This window comes from Chiloscyllium plagiosum, chromosome 7, assembly GCF_004010195.1.
Source record: "Chiloscyllium plagiosum isolate BGI_BamShark_2017 chromosome 7, ASM401019v2, whole genome shotgun sequence".
Taxonomy (NCBI): domain Eukaryota; kingdom Metazoa; phylum Chordata; class Chondrichthyes; order Orectolobiformes; family Hemiscylliidae; genus Chiloscyllium; species Chiloscyllium plagiosum.
The window spans coordinates 34,399,161-34,414,042 of NC_057716.1; the positions used below are offsets into that span (position 1 = coordinate 34,399,161).

The 14,882-nt window shown below is 41.7% G+C and overlaps 1 protein-coding gene across 1 annotated transcript in view; it reads left to right on the forward strand.

Annotated features, from left to right (window-relative positions):
* LOC122551465 (minichromosome maintenance complex component 3 associated protein) overlaps positions 1 to 14,882 on the forward strand; it is a 101,360-nt gene that overhangs the window by 36,608 nt on the left and 49,870 nt on the right. The window contains exons 12-14 of the mRNA XM_043693407.1: positions 724 to 771; positions 4,625 to 4,848; positions 6,639 to 6,751. Of these exons, the coding sequence (XP_043549342.1) occupies positions 724 to 771; positions 4,625 to 4,848; positions 6,639 to 6,751 (385 nt within the window). The remainder of the gene's footprint in view (positions 1 to 723; positions 772 to 4,624; positions 4,849 to 6,638; positions 6,752 to 14,882) is intronic.

Here is a 14,882-nt window from a genome sequence, read left to right on the forward strand (position 1 = left end):
AGATGGTAGGACTCAAAACTGAACAGTTAACTGTTCTTGACCGTGTTTTTCGAGTATAGCATTCTCAAATTCAAGCAAAATTCAGACCAAAAATTTGAAAGGAGCAGTGGAAAAGTAGGAGTAAAATGCTCAAATTCTTGCTGGTTGATTTTGATCTTCTTGAGATTTGTTTTAGCATAGGACCTGCTCTCAAGCATTCTGTCAGCTGCAGCACTGCTTATCTGCAGATTATAAACTAATGTACAAAATTCATGCAATATGTCTGTAGACCAGTGTCCGAGAATGTACCGACACATTTTTCTATTTCGCATGCCTTGACCACAATCCTTCAAGTTGGATTGTAAGTGAGATCCCATTTGCCTTGTGAAAGATCCCACAACGCATAATTTAAGGAAGAACCAGGGCTGTTATTCTCAGTAATACGATTGATATTTCTTGACCGACATGACTAAAAATAAATGTCTTTTAATGCTGTTTGAGAACTTATGCACAGTGCAAATTGGGAGCTCCATTTCTCTTTCTCCTTGTTCAAGATGGTTTGTCTGTTCACATCTGTAAGATTCTAGCAGACAAAAGACAGGAGTTTTTCATTTTGTCAACCTGAGCTGAACCCAATGCTGCAGTGAGAAAGAAAAACAATTTAAGCTGTTGAAAGTCCTTGTTTTTTTTTGACAGGAGATATAAGATTAAGCAATATTATGTCAATTTTGTTTTCACTTTTAGGTGGTCAAGAAGCAGCAAAAAAAGTTGAAACTCCACTTATTACATCGTGTAAGGAGATTCTCTTGATTAATTCTGTACAGTGTACATCATGTTCTTATGATATTTTGAAATGCAAGTTTTATCTTTAACAAGCAGTAGAATGCAATGCCTTGTGCCGATCCTCAGTGCAGAGCGAAGCTCTTTCTGTACTGACCAAATGATGTCCCTCAGCTTCACACTCAGATGTTACCCACTATATCTGTGGGGTATTTTATACATTATATCTTTTATCCTGCCATCAAGGAAGCACTTCATCCATCTGCCCTGTATCTGTATCCCAGAACTGAGGTGAAAGACTACTGAATAATCCATTCCATCATCTAGCCATTGAAACATCATTATTTTGATCTAACATACTAAGTCACGAGTATTGCTTTGTTCTCAACTGGAATCACTAGGTTGTAAGTGTCTTTTTACTCAGGTAGAGTTAACTTGTATATGGAGCTTTAAATGAACAAGGAGTGGCTTTACACAAGCTGCTAGTGTGGTTTCTCACATTCTTCAAATGTACATTAAGTTTTATTTACAAAGCACCCTCTTTAGAAGTCACCTTTTATTTTTTTCTGTCTCTAACCTAATGTGATTTTAGGTAAGCTTTTATTGCTTTGTAAAATCTGATATAAAATGGGGTAGCACGGTGGCTCAGTGGTTAGCACTGCTGCCTCGCAGTGCCATGGACCCGGGTTCGATTCCAGCCTCTGGCAACTGTCTGTGTGTAGTTTGCACATTCTCCCCGTGTCTGCCTGGGTTTCCTCCAGGTATTCCAGTTTCCTCCCACACTCCAAAGATGTGCTGGTCAGGTGATTTGGCCATGCTAAATTGCCCATAGTGATAGGTGCATGAGTCTGGGTGGGTTACTCTTCGAAGGGTCATTGTGGACTTGTTGGGCTGAAGGATCTGTTTCCGCACTGGAGGGAATCTAATCTAATCTAAAATGATGCATCTGGCCTGTGCATCACTAGAATGCTACATAAAATTCAATATAAAATAGCTAATTAATAATTCTGCAATTTCCTCCCTAAGGGCGTTGTGAGTATGACTGTAGCCATTCAAGAAAGCAGCTCGCTTTCTCAAGGGCAAGTAGGGATGGGCAGTAAATGCTGACCAGCCAGCAATGTCCATGTCCCAAGAATGAAGTGATCAAAAAAAATCTTGTAAAAGACACTTTAGGTAAGGGTGACCATAGTATGATAAAATTTTATATTAGGTTTGAATGTGGTGCAGTTCAATTAGCAACTAAGATGATCTAAACAAAGGAAATTGATGGTATTGGGGTAAATTGACAATGGTGGATTGGGAAACTAAGAAGGTATGATGATAGACATGGCAATGACTAACATTTGAAGAATACTTAGTTTAATATAATTATCGAATTAGAATCCCTACAGTGTGGAAACAGACAATTTGGCCCAACAAGTCTACACCAACCATCCAAAGAGTAACCCACCCAGACCCATCCCCCTACCCTATCACTCTACATTTACCCCTGACTAACGCACCTAACCTACACATCCCTAAGACTATGGATAATTTAACATGGCCAGTTTACCTAACCTGCACATCTTTGGATTATGGGAGGAAACTGGAGCACCCAGTTTTACTCATTGTCTGTATAGGGTCTTTCATTGAGCAAAACTAACGTCATTTACAAAATACCGTGCAAGGACTGTAACAAACAATACATGGGACAAGCAGGCAGAAAACTAGCCACCAGAATACATGAACACCAACTGGCCACAAAATGACATGACCCTCTCTCACTAGTATCCTCACATACGGATGAGGAAGGACACCACTTTGACTAGGACAATACATCCATCCTAGGACAAGCCAAACAAAGACATACACGAAAATTCCTAGAAGCATGGCATTCCAACCAGAACTCTTATCAACAAACACATCGAGTTAGACCCCATCTACTACCCCCTGAAAAAAGGAACCAGAAGTGACTTCACTACAGGAAATAACGTCACCAAAGGAAATGACATCACCAACCCAAACATATAAATAGAAAGCAGGAAGTTTCAGCATTATTTCGCCAGAAGTCCACTGAAGATGTTAGCTAGTAAGGTAATGAAACTTCTGGAAATGAACCTTTCAGCTCAGCGAGCAAACCTACATCGAAAAGATTTAGAGAGTCTAAATGACTGGGTATAATAAAGTTTAATAAATGGAATACAATATTGAGAAGTTATGAGGTTATCCTCTCGGTAGGAAAAACAGAAATGCAAAGCTTTTCTTAAATGTTGAAAAGCTGGGACGTGTTGAACTACAAAGAAACTTTGATATACTTCATAATTATAGTTTTGTTCAAGAGATGTGGGCAATGCTGACGCGACCAGCATCTGATTCACCATCCGAAGTGCCCTGGAGAAGGTGCTGTTGAGGCGGTTGTCTTGGACCGCTGCTGTCCTTGGGTGTAGGTACAATTACAATGCTGCTAAGTGAGTTGTGGGATTTTGACCTAGTGAGAGCGAAGGAATGATATAGTTTCAAGTCAGGATGGTGTGCACCTTGGAGTTAGTGGTGTTCATATTGCATTGGTTGCCCTTGCCCTTCTGAGTGTTAGAGTTTGCAGTTTTGAAAAGGTTGCTAGAGGAGACTTGGTGAATGACTCCAGTGCACCTGTATACACACAGCTGCTACTGACCGTCAGTGCTGGAGTGAATGTTGGAGGTGGTGAATAAAATGGAAATCAAGGAGACTGCTTGTTCTTGATTGATATTGAGCTTCTTGTGATGTTGGAGACACACTTATCCATGTAACAAGAGAGCATTCCATCATAGTCTGGACCTGTACCTTATGGATAGTGGACAGACACTGGGAACTCTAAGTGAGTTACTCCCCATGCAATTCCTAGCCTCTGCCCTGTTCTTATAGCTTTAGTATTTGCGTTGAGAATTCAATTGTGTTTCTGGTCAATGATATCTTGGATCCAGTTAGCCAAATTTTCCTGTATCCCATACCTCTTTATTTTCTAAATGAGCCTACCATGGGGGACCTTGGTGATAAACCTGTTGGGACTTTAACCTGGTGGTGTTATTTTAACCCTTTCCTAGCTATGTCATTGGTACCTATATGTACCACAACTTTTGGCTGCTCACCCTCCCCCTTAAGAATCCTGTAGACTTGATCTGAGACATCCCTGATCCTGACACCTGGGAAGCAAGGTACCATCTGGGACTCTCACTTGCGACCACAGTATCTTTTGTTTGTTTGTTCCTCTAACCATCGACTCTCTTATTGCTATTGCTCTCCCAGTCTCTCCCTTTCCCTTTTAAGCCACAGAGGCACATTCTGTGTCAGAGACCTGGCCGCTGTGGCTTTCCCCTGGTAGGTGTTGTCTCTCACCCTTGCTCTCCTGACAGTCACCCAGCTACCTTTTATCCTCTAACTTAGGTGTGACTACCTCCCTCTAACTCCTGTCTATCATCCCCTCATCCTCCCGAATGATCTGAAGTTCATCCAGCTGCAGCTCCAGTTCCCTAAACTGTGGTCTGTGAGGAGGTACATTTCTCGCAAGTGAAGTCAACAGGGTCACTCGTTGTGCAATTGCCCCAGCTTCCATCCCCTTAGCTCTAATTTGCCAAAAAAGATTTTTTTAAAAAGTTAAGAATATGCTGGAAATACTCAGCACGCAACATCTGTAAAGAGAGAAACACAATGTTTTCAAGGTAAAAGTTTGACAAACCTGAATTTTAACACTTTCAGTTGCTGCTTTTGAATGTATTTTCTGTTTTTACACCAAGTTTTCACACAGCTGGAGTATTTGCTGAAGTGAGTGAACATTTTCAGTTGTTTTGAATGTAAATTTCTATTGTTTGTAATATTTGTTGTTTGTAATTTTTGTTACTTTTTGTAGCTGTACCACTAGAGAACCAAACTTCAGCCCAAGAAACGCCTGCTGTCGCACAGTGCTCTCCGCCATCGCCATTGCCTCAGATTGCTGCTCCAGTGGTTGTGCTGGTGCCTATCGCCCCTCAGGTGCCTGCTGTGCCTATCGCCCCTCAGGTGCCTGCTGTGCCTATCGCCCCTCAGGTGCCTGCTGCACCTCCACCCAAGCCTCAACCAGTCTATTCTGAAAAGGTACAGCCTGACTATATCAGAAGTGTGATGTTAACCTTCCTTTTGGAGATTGTGATCTTCCTCCAACTTGTGTTTGTGCTTGTGACTGAGTTATATATATATATATATATCTATATATTTTATATATGCACATATAGCATGGTGATTTATTTTTGTTTCTCCATTGCTGTTTGTGTTTGCAGCAGAAGTCGTTAGTTTAGATTAGATTACTTACAGTGCGGAAACAGGCCCTTCGGCCCAACAAGTCCACACCGACCCGCCGAAGCGAAACCCACCCATACCCTACATTTACCCCTTACCTAACACTATGGGCAATTTAGCATGGTCAATTCACCTGAGCTGCACATCTTTAGACTGTGGGAGGAAACCGGAGCACCCGGAGGAAACCCACGCAGACACTGGGAGAACGTGCAAACTCCACACAGTCAGTCGCCTGAGGCGGGAATTGAGCCCGGGTCCCTGGCGCTGTGAGGCAACAGTGCTAACCACTGTGCCACAGTGCCACCCACAAATGTAATGCTGTTGTGTAGATAAACCAAGTTGTCAACTTGCTGCATGCCAAAGTTTCGCAAAATAACAAATCAGATGATAGGAGCACAATGCTGTTGTTAGTTGAGGGAGATAAGTTACCTGGGATTCAGGAAGAGCCAACAGTTGTACAAAGAGTGTAAAGATGTTGCATTTTTATTTTTCTGTATTTTTGATATGGACCAAAATGGCTGGTTCAAACAGTCAGAATCGTCTGGTTATAGACCAGCTGGAGCCAGAGGTCTACGTATGAATGTGGTGTGTTATTTTTTGACAGAAGCCATCCAATGTCTAGAAGGACAGAATCTGTCTCTCTTCCATTGACTGTAAGAGCGACCTTTCAGCCTGAAGAAAGCATGTTTACTTCCCCTTGTTACAGTGGAGTTTTGTGAATAAGTCAGAGACCTTTTATAATTGTGAATCATTCACCTTGTGCCTCTTGCAGACAAGTGAAAATATCTGGACAAAAGCCTGAGAAGTAGTATTCAGATGAGTAAAAAGGATTATTTCAGCAAATCCTGTGAACAGGCACCAATGAAATGCCTTCCCAGTCTTCTCTCCACCAATAACACCCATTTTTTTGAGTCTGGTTGCATGTGTGTATGTGCATGCAAAAAGGGGGAGTTTGTAAGTGGGTTAGAGTTTTAATTGTATATTTATAGGTAGTTGTTTATATTAAACAGTAATTGTTGATAAGTGCCAAAAGCTGATCTGAGCTTTTTTTTGTCAACCTGGGTCCAAAAGGACAGGAAACTCGGGGAACATTGCGTAGTTTAATAAAAATGAACGTTTTCCATGATTCTGAGAATACCCATGGGGTCTTTTTGAGAGACACACACACACCATAGTAATGTTAGTTTAGTCAGTATTTTGATCTTTTTCCTGGTTATTGGGCATGAGTGGCAGTGTATCTGCTGGAGTGGATTTCTTTGTTTAATCCTGTAGGTATTGTAAATTCTTTGGAAAAACCAAAAACGTAAATTATAAATCCTACCAGTTCAGTGTTTAATACACTGCTGCAGAATTGTTCAATGTGATAATTAGGTGGAGTAGTGGGCTAATTGTTATTATATTACTGTTTCTTACGGGTAAAATGCAAGAAATCCAAAAGCAAATGAGACACAATAAAATGTTCTAAATGTCAGCAGATACTCAGTTGAAAGGTAAGGGAAAGCAGTAATGGACGAAGAGCTTTAAATCCGTTCTTTTTTTTATAATGATTGTCTGTTCCATGTGCCAGTATTGCTTTCTGTCCCTTTCAGATGATAGTCGAAGTCGTCAAAGATGTGGTAAATGATATAGTGAAGGATGTTCTCCGCGTGGAGTGTAAAGAACTGGCAAAAGCAGGGTCAGCTTTTGCTGCTGAAGCCATCAGGTAATAAACTACTTCAGGCTGAATTGTTATCACTGAAGGGCTTGTAGGGTCGTTTTATAAAATTTATTATGAAACAGAAGGAGGCCATTTGACTTAAGTCCATGGAGTAGTCTAATTTGGATTATTTCCTTGTTCCCTGTAGTCCTGCATATTTATTTTATTTTAGTGTTTATCCAGTTTCCATTTGATCTGATTGATTATCTGTGCTTACACTGTTTTGATGGCAGCAAGTTCCAGGTTATTTACCAATAACAACACAAAAATGTTCTTCCTTTCATTCTCCTTGTACCACTTGCCCATAACCTTAAATCGGTGTTCCACTCCTCCTTGCAATATGAGCTACTGTAAACTATTTTTCTTTGTTTACCTTATCCAAATTTGTTTCAGTTGGTGTATCTTGATCAAATCTTCCTCAATCTGCTTTGGATGATTTAAGCTTCTCTAACTTAACTTTGTTGCTCAAATTCCCATTTCTGGATCCATTCTGATCAATTTCCTTTGCTGCTCCTTCTGAATTCTTGCATCCTTCCTCAAGTGTGATGACCAAAGTGGATGCAATACTCCATTGTGGTCAGCGCTTTAAAAGGTTTCCCATGATGTGGAGGTGCTGGTGTAGGACTGTGGTGGACAAAGTCAGAAGTCACATGACACATCATAGAATTATAGAATTCCCTACAGTGTCGAAGCAGCTGTTTGGCCCATTGAGAGTCCACACTGACCCTCCGAAGAGCATCCCACCCAGACCCACTCCCATACCCCTGTAACCCTGTATTTCCCACAGCTAATCCACCTAATCTGCACGTTCCTACAATGCTACAGACAATTTAGCATCGCCCATCCACCTAATCTGCACTTTGGACTGTAGGAGGAAACCGGATCACCCGGAGGAAACCCACGCAGATACAAGGAGAATGTGCAAGCTCCACAGACAATTGCCTGAGGTTGGAATCCAACCCGGATCATTGACACTGTGCGGCAGCAGTGCTAACCAATCAGCCACTGTGCCGAAAGCTTGTGATTTAGATAAACCTGGTGGACTAGCCTGGTGTTTAAAAAGATTCTGGTTAACCTGCTGTTTGTCTCATGAGTACCTTGATTTATGTAGCCCAAGATCCCATGCATTTTGAGTATCCTGAGTAGAACATTGAACAATACAGCACAGGAAAGGGCCATTTGGCCCACAATGTTGTGCTGAATATGACGCCAAACTAAATTATGACGTGGAATCCCTTCCGCCTGCCCTTGGTCCATATCCCTCCACATTCATGTACTTATCTAAAAGTCTCTTAAACACCCCCATCATATCTGCCTCCACCACCACTGCTACCCCTGGCTACACATTTCACGCATTCTACCACTAAGAAAACTTGCTCCTCAAATCTCCTTTGAACTTTCCCCCCTCACCTTAAATGCATGGCCCCAGTTTTAGACATTTCAACTCTGAGGAAAATGATTCTGACCATCAACCCTATCTGTGCATCTCATTATTTAATAGTTTTCTCTTAAATCTGTTTCCTTCTGCCGCTCTAGAGAAAGCACCCCAAGGTTTCCTAGCCTCTTCTTATAGCTTGTACCCTCTGATCCAGGCAGCATCCTGGTAAACCTCTTCTGCGCCCTCTCCAAAGCCTCCACATGCTTCCTGTAATGTGGTGACCAGACTTGAACACAATACTCGAAGAGTGGCCTTACCAAAGTCTTATAAAGCTGCAACATGACATCCTGACTTTTGCACTCAGTACTCCAACCAGTGAAGGCAAGCATGCCATATGCCTTCTTTACCACCCTGTCTATTTGAGTGGCCACTTTCAGGGAGCTATGAACTTGAACCCCAAGATCCCTCTGTACATCAGTGCTGTTCAGGGTCCTGCCATTAACTGTATGCTTTTCCTTAACATTTGATCTCCCAAAGTGCTACAGCTCACACTTACTCAGATTAAACTCAATCTGCTGTTTCTCCACCCATACCTGCAGCTAGTCTATATCCCACTGTATCCTATGACAACTTTCCACACAATCAACAATACCACAGATCTTTGTATCATCTGTAGACTTACTAACCCACCCAGCAACATTTTCGCCCAAGTCATTTATATATATCACAAACAGTGCTCCCAGTATGGATCCTATGAACACCATGACTGCACAGCGGGTCAAGGAGAACCTAGTGTCATGGTGTGGTTAAACCCGAAACACTACATTAGTGTTTCCCACCCTCTGTCCTCTTCTGATCAAAAAAAAGGCTTTCTGAAGAGAACAAGATGAAGATGTACAAGGGAGCAGCCATTAAGAGAGTGGGCCAGTGTTAGAGTGTTAGTTCTGAGGCTTTTGCTTGAGAGGTTTCAGTGCGCACTGCAGAGTGGATCGTCGAGGAGTGCGTAAGGCCTTGTTTTTTGGAATCAGATGGTGAAGCAAAGCTGTAAGTATATAACTCAGTCATCTCAGAGTAACTGAAATGAAACTGATGTCGCAGAGCAGCATGACCTGATTGGCTAATAGGAAATCTGTACAAGATTTGGAAAAAAAGACTCCAAAATGAACTAGATTAGCTAATAAGGGATTGACTAATTAATAATTTAGTTAACTAAGTAGAGATGGCTGGGCAGGTGATGTGCTGCAGCTGTATGATGTGGGAGCTGGCTGATCCCATTGTGAGCTGCAGTGACCACAATTTCAGCAAGTGCTGGTCCCTGTAGGAAATCCGGCTTAGAGATGATGAGCTGGAATCTGAGCTTCAAATTCTGCGGCACATCCAGGAGGGGGAGAGTTCCCTGGATGCTTTGTTTCAGGCGGCTGTCACACCCGGTGGATTAACAATCACAAATTTGGTCAGTGGCCAGGGACGGCAGGGTGTGACTGCAAGTGAGGTAGGTAGTGGAGCCTCTGCTCTTCAACTTGTCCAACTGGATCAAGGTACTTGCTCCTTGTGTGGATGAGCAACAGAGCTGCAGGGAGGATGAGCAGCTGACCAGGGCTCCATGGTACGGGAGGCCATTCAAGAAAGGGGAACAAAAAGACAAATGGTGATTGTCAGGGATTCTATAATAAGGGGGGGACAGAGAGTATCCTTTGTAAGCGGGATCGTGAGTCCTGCACATTACGTTCCCTGCCTGGTGCCAGGGTGCAGGACATCTCTGACTGGCTTGAAAGGATATTGGAGCGGCAGGTGGAGGACCCAATTGTTATGGTTCAAGTCATTTCAAACAACATAGGCAAGGCTAGGAAAGATGGCCTCTTCAGGGATTATCAGGAGCTATGAACCAAATTGCTACCTGAGCCACATACAAATTGGTTTAGGAATAAGTAAATTAGGGAAGTAAACACGTAGCTGAAGGAGTGTTGTTGGAAAGAGCAGTTCCATTTCAGTGGGCATTGACATCGGTTGTGGAACAGGGAGGGATCTGTAGCAATGGAATAGTCTCCACTTGAACTGATCTGGAACCCGTGTTCTAGTGAAAAGGATAAATAGGGTGGTCACTAGGACTTTAAACTAGTGAATTAGGGGGAAGGGAAGGGGAAAACAATGGTAAGTATGATAAATAGAAAGGAAACCGCAGGTCAGCATGTGTGCAGAAATGTTTGACCACATGGCAGACCATGAAACAAGTTAAAAGGAAGGATAACTCTGGAGATATTAATAATGGAGATATTAGAATTCATAAAGAGGGAATAAACGCTTGCATAAAGGCACTTTATTTGAATAGTCGTAGCATTCGAAACAAGGCAGATGAGTAACAGCACAAGTCATTGTGAATGAGTTTGATTTAGTAGCCTTTACAGAGACATGGTTGCAAGATGGTCACAATGGAGTTAAATATCCAGGGATATCTGATTATTTACAAGGACAGACAGGAAGGTAAAGGGGGTGGTGCAGCTCTGATATTTAAGGATGACATCAGAGCTGTGGTGAGAGGTTCTATGGAGAATAAGGTCAAATCCATTTGGGTGAAAATTAGAAATTCTTAGAAAAAATAGTCACTGGTAGGCGTAATCTATAGGACACCAAATAATAGTATTACATTGGGATGGGCAGTAATCAAAAAAATAAACTGATGCCTGTAAAAAATGGTACAGCAATTATCATGGGGGAAATCAAATCTACATGTCAAATGGTTGAACCAGTTCAGTCAGGGTAGCCTTTAGGAGGAGCTCATTAAATATATCCGCGATTGGTTCCATTACATACTATTCAAGGAAACTGAGGGAGCAAGCTATTCTAGATCTGGTCCTGTGTAATGAGACAGTAATAATTAATGATCTCATAGTTAGGGATCCTCTTGGAAGGTGCAGAGATAAAATCCAATACCAGGGTCCTGTGCTTAAACAAAGGAGACTACAATAGGATGAGGGAGGAGTTGGCTAAAGTAGACTGGAAGCAAAGAGATTATGGTGGGATAGTTGACGAATAGTGGATGACTTTCAAAGCAATTTTTTGAAGTGCTCAGCAAAAGTATATACCACTGAAAAGGAAGGACTGTAAGAAAAGGAGCATTCTGCTGTGGATGTCCAAGGAAATAAGAAAGGCTACAAAATGGCAAAGACCAGCAGGAAACTAGAAGATTGAGAAAACTTTAAAGGTCAACAGAAAGCCACAAAAAAAAACTATAAAGAAAAGTAAGGTAGATTGAGAGTAAGCTAGCTCATAATATAAAGACAGATAGCAAACGTTTCTTTAAATAGATAAAATGAAAAAGAGTGGCTAAGGTAAACATTCATCCTTTATAGGATGAAAAGGAGATTTAGGAATGGGATATGAGGAAGTGGCGGAGGCATTTAACAGGTGTTTTTTGTTGGTCTTCACAAGGAGGACACTAATAACATGCAGATACTGACAAGGAGATGAAGATAGGTGAGGACCTGAAAACAATCATCATCATGAAAGAAGTAGTGTTGGGCAAGCTAATGGAGCTAAAGGTAGACTAGTCTCTCAGCCCTGATGGAATGCATCCTAGGGTACTAAAAGAGATGGTGGGAGAAATAGCAATTGCACTTGTGGAAATTTTCCAAAATTCATTGGATTCTGGGTCACTTCCAGTAGATTGGAAAACAAGAAGTGTGACACCATTTTTTAAAAAAGGAGGTAGACAAAAGATGGTGAATTATAGGCTGGTTAGCTTAACTTCTATAGTGGGGAAAATGCTTGGATATACTATAAGGAAGAAATAACAAGACACTTGGATAGAAATTGTCCCGTTGGGCAGAAGCAGTATGGGTTCATGAAAGGCATGTTATGCTTAACTAATCTTCTGGAATTCCATGAAGACATTACAAGCTTGGTAGACAACGTGGACCCAGTAGATGCGGCGTATCTAGATTTCCAAAAGACATTCAACAAGGTCCTGCACAAAAGGCTGCTGCTTAAGATAAGGATGCAAGGTATTAGCATGGACAGAGGATTGGTTAACTAACGGGAAGCAAACAGTGGGGATAAATGAGTGCTTTTCTGGTTGGCCAGCAATGACTAGTGGTATGCCTCAAGGATCCGTATTGGAACTACGTATAATGTGTCAAAGTTTGCGGATGACACTAAGATGAGTGGTAGGGCAAAGAATGCAGATGACTGAAACTTTGCAAAAGGACATAGATACTTTGAATGGGCAAAACTCTGGCAAATGGAGTACAATATTAATAAATGTAAAGTCATTCATTTTGGGAGGAATAATAGTAAAAAGGATTATTATTTAAATGGTAAAAAAGTACAGCATGTTGCCGTGCAGAGGGACCTGGGTGTCCTTGTGCATGAATCTGAGATTTGGCCTGCAGGTGCAACAGGTAATTAAAAAGGCAAATGGAATTTTGTCTTTCATTATTGAAGGGATTGAATTTAAAAGCAGGGAGGTTATGTTGTAGCTATATAGGGTGCTGGTGAGGCCACACCTGGAGTACTGTGTGCAGTTTTGATCTCCTTACTTGAGAAAGGATGTACTGGCACTAGAGGGTGTGCAGAGGAGGTTCACTAAGTTGATTCTAGAGTTAAAAGAGTCGGCTTATGAGGAGAGACTGAGTAGACTGGGATTATATTCATTGGAATTTAGAAGAATGAAGGGGTATCCTATAGAAACACATAAAATTATGAAGAGAATAGATAAGACAGAGGTCGAGAGGATGTTTCCACTGGTGGGTGAAAGTAGGACAAGAGGGCATAGCCTCAAAATTAGGGGAAGCAGATTTCTGACTGAATTGAGAAGGAATGTCTTTACCCAGAGGGTTGTGAATCTATGGAATTCCCTGCCCAGTGAAATATTTCACCCTTCCTCAGGAAATGTTTTTAAAGCTAAGATAGATAATTTCTTTGAACAGTAAAGGAATTAGGGGTTATGGAGAGAGGGTGGGTAAGCAGAGTTGAGGCTATGAAAAGATCAGCCATGATCATATCGAATGGTGGAGTGGGCTTGAAGGGCCAGATGGCCTACTCTTGCTCCAAGTTCTTACACTGTTAATGTAATAAAGACATACAAGATGACCAGAAGATGAGATAGGGTGGAGAGTGAGAGTCTTTTTCCTAGGATGATGATGTCTGCTTGTAGGAGGGGGCAGAGCTGAAAATTGAGGGGTGGTAGATTTAAGACAGATGTCAGAGGCATGTTCTTTACTTAGAGTGGTAAGGGCGTGGAGTGTCCTCCCTGTCAATGTAGTTAACTCAGCCACATTAGGGGTATTTAAACAGTCCTGGGATAAGCACATGGATGATGATTGGAAGGTGTGAGGGGATGAGCTTAGATTAGTTCACAGGTTGGTGCAACATTGAGGGCCGAAGGGCATGTACTGCGTTGTATTGTTCACTGTTAAATGCGTGTAAATCCTATCCCTGAGAATTCTCTTCCCAATAGCTTCCCACTCACCGATGTGAGATTCACTGGTTTATAGTTTCCTGGACTGTTCCTATTTTCTTTCTTCAACAAAGGAACAACATTAGCTACTTGCCCGTTCTCTGGGACCTCTCCAGTGGCTAATGAGGATGCAAAGATCTTGGTCAAGGCCCCAGCAATCTCCTGTCTTGCCTCCCTCATTAACCTGGGATAGATACCATATGGCCCTGGGGACTTGTGCTGTTCAAGAGACCCAACACTAGTTCTTTCTTGATCTCAAAATGCCCGAGCATGCTATGTACATCTTACTATCCTCCATATCTTTTTCTTACTCGTTTAGGATCTCACCCATATCCTCTGCCTCCAAGCACAAGTTCCCTCCTTTTATCTTTTTGTTTTTAATGTATGTTGTGCCACCTTCCAAAATTTATGCATTTGAAGTTCCCTGAGTCCCTCCCTTTGCACAATGTCCCATTGAATTAGTTAATTGTGCCTCTCCTTATCCTGTTTGCAAAAAAGGTATCTCCTCACCAAAGGAGGCAAAGTTTTTCTTTCAAGGGCTCTTTGAACTTTTCTGCAATGCCAGTACTTTGGTTTTTTAATGGGCTTTTTGAAACTAAAGCAGATTCAATGTTATAGCAGTTCAGGATGTCACTGATGACCTGTGAGTCTAGAATCAGGAATCTCAGTCTATGGATATGGAGTAGTCAGTTTGGGACTGAAAGGAGGAGGAATTTCTCACCCAGAAATTGCTGAGCCTGTGGCAGTCTCTGTTATAAAAAGTGTTTGAGGTCAAAACATTGAATGTTTTCAAGGAGGAGTTGGATATAGTTCTCAGGAATATTAGAATCAAAGGGAATGGGGAGAAAGCAGGGAAAGGGTTGGAGTTGAATGATCAGCCATGATTACGTTGAATAGTCAAACAAGCTCAAAGAGGCATTGCTGAGCAGCATGTAATGCATTGTAATGAAAAGAAAAATGTTCCCTTTCTCTTATTTGAAGGTGGTGTTGTAGATAGATACCAAATTGTGGGAGGAAATAGTTTTGGAGGTTAGAGTGCTCCTTGAACTATTGCATGAGGTATTTTAGGTTTTGGAGGTGATTTCCTCGAATTTCAGGAGCAGCAATTATTGTTTCATATGCTGTTGCATTGTTTTGGAACTTTGGAAAAAAAAAAGTCAAAACAACAGTTTTAAAAGGGAGAAGAGCAGACAAAGGAAGCACATGGTAAGGACTGTGCAGGAGAGAGAGTGAGAGAACCTGCACAGTTTCCGCCTTTGCTGTTTGATTTTGTGTATCGCTGGACATCGGAGTGAATCTGGGAA